General features: G+C 39.7%; 1 protein-coding gene across 1 annotated transcript; it reads right to left on the minus strand.

Annotated features, from left to right (window-relative positions):
• Positions 1-1,043: 1,043 nt before the first annotated feature.
• Positions 1,044-8,433, minus strand: otol1b (otolin 1b). Its single transcript, XM_006637603.3, has 5 exons — positions 8,358-8,433; positions 6,438-6,824; positions 5,234-5,323; positions 2,616-2,687; positions 1,044-2,226 (listed from the first exon to the last, which is right to left on the minus strand). Exons 2-5 carry the CDS (start codon positions 6,814-6,816, stop codon positions 1,328-1,330), a joined length of 1,440 nt encoding a protein of 479 aa, XP_006637666.2. The 5' UTR covers positions 6,817-6,824; positions 8,358-8,433; the 3' UTR covers positions 1,044-1,327.
• Between the last annotated feature and the right edge of the window lie 1,573 nt (positions 8,434-10,006).

Genomic DNA, 10,006 nt, shown 5'->3' on the forward strand with positions numbered 1-10,006 from the left:
ATAATGACCTCAAGCTGATATTTTAAAAGCTCAAAATCAAATGGATTATAAGCCAGCCCACTTGATCAATCTCATTGAAGATTTCCACATTGCATCTTAGACCATTGGTTCTCACTGTAGGACTGTTACAGTAGTTTGAGGAGTGTTTTATAGAGAGTGGTATGATGAGTACAAGTAAGATAATAAATGGAACTAATTCAAGCGTTTCAAGAATGTCTGAGCAATGGGTCACTTATTAATGTCATATAATGTCCACCCATTATCAGGAAGTCACTTTCCCTGGCAAGGGCAGCAACCGGCTGGAGCCTCCGTTGGCCAGTCTTGGGAGCATTGAGCACAATGCCTGTCGAATGACTGCTCTCCTCCTAGACATGGTGCCAGGCCATCAGTGCCGGGAAAGGGGCAATATGAAAGAGGTAATCAAGCCTAGCCAGCATGTCTTAGGTGTGTAGTAGGAAACCTCCAGCTGCAAAAACTCCAGACAAACACAGGGGCAACATGCAGACCTGACGCAGACAGTTGACTAAATCTGGATCTTAACCATGGGGTTGTGGGATGGCAGCACAAACCGCCATCGCTATATTTGGTTAAAGACATTTATGTAAGAAATTAATGAATTAAAGACGTTCTTAACGGAAGACGGGGAGGGATAACTACACAGCTGTAGGTAATCACACACAGCTGTATCTACCGTATTCACCAGTGCTGGAAATTAGCGCCGTATATCAAACACAAACGCTTCCCTTCTCAATCATCCCTCCTCCTCCCCATCTCCACCTTGGTGCTGCCCCTTGGTTCACTTCTGAATTGGGTTCGAGCCTCCTTGTCCCATGGCCAGAGGCTGCCCATTACCCAAGTGGGTTAAACCAAGCTATCTCACCGAGCATTCAAGTCTTGGATGCTGTTGTCCCCAGTGAGTCCTGTGATGCCAAATTTAAATGGAAATGCCTGTTAGTAAAGTGTCTGTTCTTTTTTCTTTCAGCAATAAAAAATACATCACTTTACTGCTTGATTTTATTTTGGAGTGTTCTAATATTCGTATAAACAAAGCAGTTAACAAGACAACGCAGTTTACTGTTGACACATACTGTAAGTACCGTATTAAATCAACCAAGACTCCATACAAATGGTGCCAAGACTTTGTCCACTACTATCATTTCAAAGTTATTCTTCTTTCATAAAACCTCAGATTCTTATAATTTAAATTAAAGGAAAAAATGTTTAAAGTATAAGAATATTGCATTAATAATTAATTTGACATATCTTATTTTATTATCGGCTACTTCTTCCGTTTTCCACTCTCAGATAACATCCCAAGATTAAAAAATCAGGCCTTATCTGCATACAGCAGGAATCCTGAAAACGTGCTGTCATCCTCACTGCTAGCATACGCTCCATTCCAGTCTCGCAGTGTCTCTAACCACACCTGGTCACCTTGGGATAACTTCAACAGGATCAAGTTAGACGCCTGGTCGATGTCCTGGCCGTACAGAGAATCCCTGGTTCTCAGCTTCCTAGTTCCATTCACCACCAGGGCGATCCTAAGGGGCCTGTTCCTCACAGTCACGTGGTAGGTAAAGATGTACACTCCAGCAATGCTGCAGTTGAATTTACTAATGGCGATGTCGTAGTGGTTTTCCTCGTTGTAGAAGACCTTATCGAATTTGACTGGAAAGCCGGGTGGCGGGAAGGACTTGCTGGGCGACAAGCCTACGCTGAAGGCCGACCGTTTCACTACCACGCTGTCACCTCTGGCCCCCTTAAAACCCCTCGGGCCACGGTCCCCCTTCATTCCCGGGGGACCCCGGTCGCCCTTCGGTCCACTGTTCCCTTTCGGTCCAGGAGGGCCGGGAAAACCTCTGACTCCCGGTTCGCCTTTCTCTCCTGGGACACCAGGTTTCCCTTCTTGTCCGTCCAGCCCATTGACACCAGCGGGACCGTCCATGCCAGCCTCTCCCTTGTCTCCCTTCAGGCCCTTCGGACCAGTGTCCCCTTTCTCGCCTCTTTCTCCTTTTTCTCCCCCTGACCCACAATCCCCTTTGTCCCCCGAAACCCCCTTCTGCCCCTTTTCCCCTGTCGGCCCCGGAAACCCCATTGGGCCCATAGTTCCAGGTTCCCCCTTCTCTCCTTTGGTGCCATTCTCACACTGATCCCCTTTCTCCCCTCTTTCACCTCTGAACCCCGGAAAACCAGCGTTTCCCTTGTCTCCTTTGGACCCCATATCACCTGCAAGAATTAAAGAATGGGAATCTGTTAATAATGTGCTGTAGTAATCAAAAGGGGCAATCATTTGCAGAAGGAAAAGATGACTGTGCAATAGATATGCCACATTATTACATATACTTCATATTTCACCTATATATACTGGATTTCATCTTATTTGTTGCAATTGCTAAGCATGGATGGATTGCAGCAACTAAAATGGCCATTCTTCCATCTCACACTTTTAAAGAGGATTAATGAGAACCAATTATGCTAAATATTTTTCAAGCCGATAGCTGATACAATACAGGGATTGCGACGGTAAATACCCCCAATGTCAAATACAGATTAAAAATATCTCACAGGGGCCAGAACTCGGCTTCTGAAAGCCTGAAATACTTTTCATGACTCACCTTTCTCGCCTGGTTTCCCTGGAATCCCAGGAAGTCCGTTAATTCCATTTTCTCCCAGATCACCTTTGTCCCCTATTAAAAAATAATAATTAAGAATCAACGCTTCCTAAATATGTATCATTTCCGGAAGGACTGCTCCCAGAATTCTAAATGCTGTGTCTTCTAGGCCTGGAGAAGATTGTCATGAAGACAGTCAAGCCTGGGCAGACTAGGAACTTCAAAGCTCAACCCTAAACCAGCATGAAATACTAAATGAATGATAAATATCCTAGTATAGCACTTCTTCTCAAGAGCTCACACTGCACAAGTGGAATAGTGGGAACACACTGTACGTGTGTGTGCTACTCCTCTGCACTCATGCTCGTGCACACTCGTGCCACATTTAGCTACCTTTAGCTCGGTGGTGACTGTTCTAAACCACAGTGCTAGGATGTGAGAGAGCCCAAACTGTTCAGAGGAATGTCAAGAAAACCAAATCCAGAAAGGAAATACGGCACTCACACTTATTTGCACGTACAAAGGTAAGGGTAGGGGTACCATGCAGACCAAATCCTTTCTCAAGTTCTAAAACATTGAACATGGGAAACACTTTGAATGTCTTAAAAATGCCTTTCTTTCAACTCATATTAACAAATAGAAATGTGTCCTGTATTCTGTTCCTTCTGTTCTGTGCACTGCTGATAATTTTGACAAGTGCGAGACACATGTGATTGACTGTATTGATCGCTCTTTAATCTTACTGTCACTCAGGACATGTTTGTTTTTTTCTACAATGAGTAGAAAAATCAGGACACAAAATCCTGTAACACATTACGATTAAAGCTGGTAAGGGGTTTCAATTATTTTTTTGCGCTTTACACAATTTTAACTGAAAGAACTTGTAAAGCTATACTGCACAGTTGTTTAACATAAAAGTTACCAGCCCCGATGCAGGCACTTAATTCAAGATTTCCGATAGCCTACATATTTATTGCACGCTTGCACATAAATGTTAAAGATTTTTTTGTGTGTTTTCCACCTTGTAACTGATTTTCCTCTGTGGTAGCAACTTGTATTTATAAAAAGAGCATCCCTTAAGGCTCATGGAATCTCTGCTTTTACCAATGTCGAGTCTCTGGGTGTAGTTGTATATAGTGTACCTTAATTGCACAGGAATTAAAGAATACCATCCAAAGGCGAGGCCCTCATTAAGTTCTGATTATAAGTTAATGAATAACCACACATCTATATTTCAGAATTGGCAGTCCATACAGCCACTCTTAAAAGATGAATCCTGAAACTGATGTCAAGAGCAAAATGTACAATGAGAACATAAGAAAAGTTGTAGTGAGAGTTGGCCACTCATCCCATGTAGCCCTTCAGGTAGTTAGTTCCAATGATCCAATGATCTCATCCAGCCATTTCTTGAAATACACAAGGGCTCAGCTAAACCTAAACCAAAAGTTTCACAAGGTCACAACAATCCTGTTCTCTTTTTCCCTACAGTTTCCACTTGTGCAGTCTGGTTCGTGTTGGGAGCTGTGTTTTTACATAAAAGCGGCAATCACATGCATGCCTTGCATTCCTTTGGCACCTGCTTGCTTCTGGTATGTACATATATTAGATACAGGTGGGCAGCTACGTCAGCATGAATAGGCTGCAAAAGGAACAAGTAATAGGTTTATTCCATGCTGAAAAGAGAAAAAAGAAAACACAACATTTCGGCCGTGGAGCTTCACCTGAAGAAGGCTCCACGGCCGAAACGGTGTTGTTTCTTTTTTCTCTTTTCAGCACGGAATAAACATATTACTTGTTCTTATATTAGATACAGTCTAGCCCAGCAGTGAACGTCAATGTGCACAAAAGAACATGACTGCTCCTATTCATGCCACATATTTAAAAGAACAAAGACTATGACCTTTGGTATCAGCACAAGAAGTTTTAACAAACACTTCAGTAGCGGTTTTGTACTACCTACAGTACACTCATTGTATTAGTATTTTCAGTCCCGTCCATCCTCTTTGATGATCACATTAAGTGCATGTTGACTTTGTCAAATGTCACATCGGTATGAATCTTTTCCATTTCTAACAACAGCACCATGCCATGCCAGGATACTATTACTGGTTTTCCTGTTTGTTGTATCTCCTAACACATCCTAGAGTCAAGCCACTTCCTTGGAAATCCATGTGGCCCTGAAAGTGACACCACACTATTCAACAGGATCATAGGTAGATGCGATAACTGATCGAAATACCTCTCATATTTGATATCATAATGTTGAAATAAGTTCCCAGTTTTCAAAGAAGTCCTTGTTTAGAGCTAACTGATCACAGGCCTGGGAAGGGAGATTATAGTCTGCAGTCCTACAGCCTTGTTAAAAGGAAACCAAAAGGTGCTAATCTTTAATTAACGTGATATCAAATATCAGAAAAATCCCACTGTTTGAATCAGGAATGACATCTGACTCTGGATGAGGAACGGGACTGTGAAGGGCTACAGTGCTTTCAAATCCTCTAATCTAGCAGTGTAAATCCCTTTTCTGGAATGTGCTTAAAAAGTCTAAGTGCCTCCTTTTTTGAAAAAAAAAAGGGGTTACAATAAAAATTCCTGAAAAACAAGATAGGATATAAAGTCACCTTTTTCTCCTCTGGCCCCTTTGATCCCAGAAATGCCTGCTGGTCCAGGTAGTCCCCTTAATCCCGGCTCTCCTTTGTCTCCACGAGGTCCTGCAACAGCACAACATCCCCACTCAGCACTTGGCAAGCACTAGAGCCTCTCCAGACAATCGCCTCAGATAACAAGCAAATATCTGTGTTGCCGTGTCTAAACGATGCCCTGTAATAGTTTTAATATACACGTTCAAATCCGCATTCAATCAAATGTGTCAGATATGCTGAACAAAATGGGAGTTGCAGATTTCACTTCATGATTTAATATTTCATTCAAATACAGTTTTGGGTTAATAAAGAAGAAAGTGCTGCTTCTTCTCGTTAATAATCAGAGAACAAATAGATTACAGAGCAGTAAAATAGTCGTTTAACAAATATACACTTTAGGTGATAAAATAGTACAGATTTTTTTTTTCAAGGATATAATGTTCTGAAAGGAGTGGATTCCAGAATACTTGCACAGATGTGAACGGAGTGTATTCCAAAACTTTTTCCTTCCATTACCATAAAGCCCCTTATTCTTTGTAAGGATTAGTCTGCTACAGCCTAATCCGAAAGCATTGACACAAGCCTGTACACTAGATGGAATACCAGCCCATTCAGACATGGGAGAGCATATAGAAGGCTCTCCAGGCAAGCAACCCAGGCCCCAAGGCAACAGTGCTAATCTTCCTGATACTTGTCTCCATTTAACTGCTACTCATAGTTATATTATTGCACAAAGTAATTTTCATAATGTGCTAAATGTCTGTGTTGATAGTAAGATATCAATCCTAGAATGCAGTATATGTTTTACTACTGAAATAAAAAGTTATTTTAAAAAATTATAAAAGGATTACATTTAATAGGGTTACAAGAGCACAGTGCACATTCTGTACTCAGAATGAAAATGTGCATTTTTATTTTCTAAAATAGAAATTCATCATTTAAGGTGTCAATATTTTCCACAACAGCTCTGCATTTTGTATAATATAGATAGATACTTTATTGATCCCGTGAGGGAAATTGCAGGGAGGTACAGCATTATACGAATGCAGTTGTTCATTTCTTTTTTTTTTTGTAACTCATTACGATCTGAATGCGGTCTTTTTTGTTTGCTAATTTGGTACGTCTGACTTCCCTGCAATGCATGGGTTAACCTGTGACAAGGCAGTTACCGCTGAAATAGTACCTGGCAGCCCCCTGTCTCCCTTCTGTCCTTTTGGTCCTTGCTCCGGAGGACAGCACTCACAGAAATTGAAGAAGCATTCGTTGTAGTCGAGAGTGAAGTTCTCGTGATCGAGGCTGGGAGGCGGTGTGGAGATAGTTTTGAAGCCCTGGAAGGGGTTGTTGGCGAAGGTGGTGCTGTCCGTGGATGCCGAGGACGAGGTCTCTGTGCCGTCGGTCGTCTCATCCGTGACGCCGCTGGAAAACGTGGTGGTAGTCTGATGGACTTCCGGGAAGGGCTTCTTTGTGTACAGGTACTTAGGAAACTGAGTCGTCTTAGCTGATATGTGCGCAATAATTACAATTGCCACTAGACACACTGATGGGAAGGAAAAGGTCGCCATTTCAATACCTGCAATTAACAATACAAAAGCGTAAAAAATATTATTAATTTTGATTCCTCAACATTTTAAGGGAGAATGTGCTAATATAATGTAATTAGCTCGTTTTTGAGAAGTGTGATGAAGAGATCCATAATAAGGATCCATTGGGTCTATTGGAACACATCATTAGGAGGCAAAGGAGCCTTGAAAGTGTCAATCAGTGCACTGAATTTCAGTACAGAGCTGTTTATTGAATTTCAGTAAAGCACTGCAAAAAAGCATGGTATGGAAAGCAAAGCACATCATGAGATCACTTATTCTAACCCACTGTCTTGACTGGGGGATGACAAAAATGGACTGGGAGAGCAAGCTGACCAGAGTATAGATTTGCTTTGCAGCACTACAGTAACCCCCGTGAGTATGTGTCTGGAGAGAGCCGCACGCCTGAGATGAACTCCCGAGGTTCTCTTGGGGTTGTTAGGTTGGTGAAAAGAGCTTATTAGGTTTATTAGGTAGGAAGACAAGCCTGGCTGCGCTGAGAAATGAATGGAGAGTATTGATCTGAAATTGGAAAGGATACAGCAGTGGGATGAAATGAGGAGAAAAGCTCAATTGTAGGTAATTCGTTGACAACAGGTGGAGGGAAGATAACACTTGATAAAACAAATAAAACTGACAAGGTGCGTGCGAATGCAGCCTTTTTTCTAGAAGAAAGATGTTTTGTTGAATATTATTAATACATATCTTTGCAGCCCCTATATTCAAAACCTAAAGGATCTGTGAAATATGTACATTTATCTATGTAGTAAAACATCAGACTGAAAAAAATATTTTATCTATTTGTATCATTCTGATATTTGAAAATGTCATAACACAGATTTTTCTATGTTCGGTAAACTTACAATCACGGACTACCAGACAGAGAAGGTTAAACAAAGAACAAAAAAGTTTCTTATAGAAGAGAAATCCAAGTGAATACAAATTCTGTATAAAAGAATGTTTCCTGTAGCTGGGAATGTTGTATAACTGTTTGATTTATTTAACTTCACCTCAGATCTCAGCTTTGTGTAGGAATATTTAAGATGCAGGAATTTTGGAGTCTGACAGCTCTTTACATCGAAACAGCCACATACATTTTTTTTCTCATTTATTTTTCTTAGGTTTAGATAGTGCTTTTTCAGAAGTTGAACAATTCAGCACAACAATATAAAACTGGAATAATTTCTCTCTTAGCTCTGTTTTCTTTTTCAATACCAGTCCACTCTGAGATTTTCGTGTGTGATTGAATACCCAAGCTTTATCATCCATGCAGGTTAGAAAAAAATGAACAGGCACTAGTTTCTTTTAGCCGATATGAACCTATACAAATACAAAAGCACATTCCCTCTACATCTACTTAATAATCTTAAGTATTTGTAATACAATTGCAACTCCTAAAACACCAATAGCAAAACAAATCACACTGAATATTTCAGTTTTGCCGAATTATCTGACCATGTTAGAAAAGACCAAGCGGCAGTTTTCCTTTCTAATGCTAAGGAATTAACATTATTCTCACTTACCTTCTTAATGAACTGTTTATAATTTACCTCATCCCCTAATGGCTCTTTGTACGAACTAGAATCATCCACATTCACACTCTGATTTAATTTTTTTCTCAGGAATTCTTTACATCCTGACCAATTGGAGGGTACCAAAGTTTTGGACGGACGGGATTGGTGAATTATTCAAGATTCTACGAAAGACCTGAAACTTGAGAACATGCAAATGTTTGCAGACAGGTAGGACTTAATTGAACTGCTCATTTCTGTACTTTTCTTGTTTCCTCGCCTCTGTGACATGAGATATGCCACTCTCATGTACTCAGTTCAATAAAACAGTTGGTCACAGGAGCAGAAGCACTGGTCACTTGATATATTAAGAATCCCTCTACCATATATCAAGGGGATTGGGCTAAATTAAAGGAAATTTCCAGTAATAAGCCAGTGTACTTTAATGGATTCTTTTGGAAAAAGCTGTAATTTGTAGGTAGAACTTTATACTCGTCACTTACAGTAGTAGAGAGCTAGCCCAAGGAGTGGATATTGAATAAAAGCTAGTATAATAAACAAAGTAGTGATATGACAATAGTAACTTATATCAGTTTAAATTCCTGTTAAGGCAAAAGTGAACTAAAGTTTGCAACAATTATTTTAATAAAGTAAATGTACTGTTCCTGTACCACTTAAGTGCATCTTAATGAATGTAAACCTAAAACACAAGCTCAGATTTCATGACCACGTATTATTCAAAATATCTGTCAGTTTACAGTAGGACACTTATTTTTCTCTAAAACTACAAGTATTGTACTTGCCTGCTATTTAATGAATATCATGATAAAACACAAATAAATCAAATTAATTTCTTAAGTTACATTGCATAATCTTGTTTGAAGTGACAATTTGAAGTTCCTGTGCTTTTAAGAGTATGTACTATATATAATTATTATTATTATTATTATTATTATTATTATTATTATTATTATTATTATTATTATTATTATTATTATTATTATTATTATTTTCAGTGGTTTAGCTGCCTCCAATGTAGTTGGCACAGGTATACAAAATGCTTGTAAAAATTACTTTTATTTATGCGGACTGTACTATACCAATGTATCTTTCCAGTTACTGTACTGGATTTATATATATGGAATTTACCATTCAGGTGCAATAATATTTTGCTAATTTTTTCAACAATTAAGTAATTAATTAAAACCATAAACCATAAAACAATAAAAATCCTTTAAAAAATTTGCTTTCAGATCTTTAAAATCATTCTTCCATCATGTACATCTATTTGCAATAAGTTTAAAAGAAAAATCTCTAGGATATTAATATTTATTCACAAATCAAAACATATTTCATCAGGTGGCTCAAACAACACATCTGTAATCCTCATATGTGATCCTCAGTCACTACCAGCCAATCACGATGCAGATTTCCTGAGAGATGGCACACGATTGGCTCGACTCCACCAGGACGAGAGGTGGGGATTACTGGGCTCTCTTGGCTTCTGGTGACCACGGCAACTGCCCATTTGTGATGTCATTGAGAGATGCGAAACTCCTCCAATCCACAGTGAGTCTCCTATGTTTCTCTGTGGGGCTTGATGAAAGATGAATGGCTCTGAAGAGCAGTTGGTCAGGGGAACCTGTATGTATGCTCTCATT

The sequence above is a fragment of the Lepisosteus oculatus genome, chromosome 13, assembly GCF_040954835.1.
Source record: "Lepisosteus oculatus isolate fLepOcu1 chromosome 13, fLepOcu1.hap2, whole genome shotgun sequence".
Lineage (NCBI taxonomy): Eukaryota > Metazoa > Chordata > Actinopteri > Semionotiformes > Lepisosteidae > Lepisosteus > Lepisosteus oculatus.

Excerpts from the sequence above, each read along its gene's own strand:
- otol1b (XM_006637603.3), bottom strand. The coding sequence starts at position 6,816 with ATGGCGACCTTTTCCTTCCCATCAGTGTGTCTAGTGGCAATTGTAATT. Across the intron at positions 2,688-5,233 it reads AGGGGCCAGAGGAGAAAAAG|GGGACAAAGGTGATCTGGGA; the intron begins GTGACTTTATAT and ends ATTTTTTAATAG. Across the intron at positions 2,227-2,615 it reads AGGGAAACCAGGCGAGAAAG|GTGATATGGGGTCCAAAGGA; the intron begins GTGAGTCATGAA and ends TAATTCTTGCAG.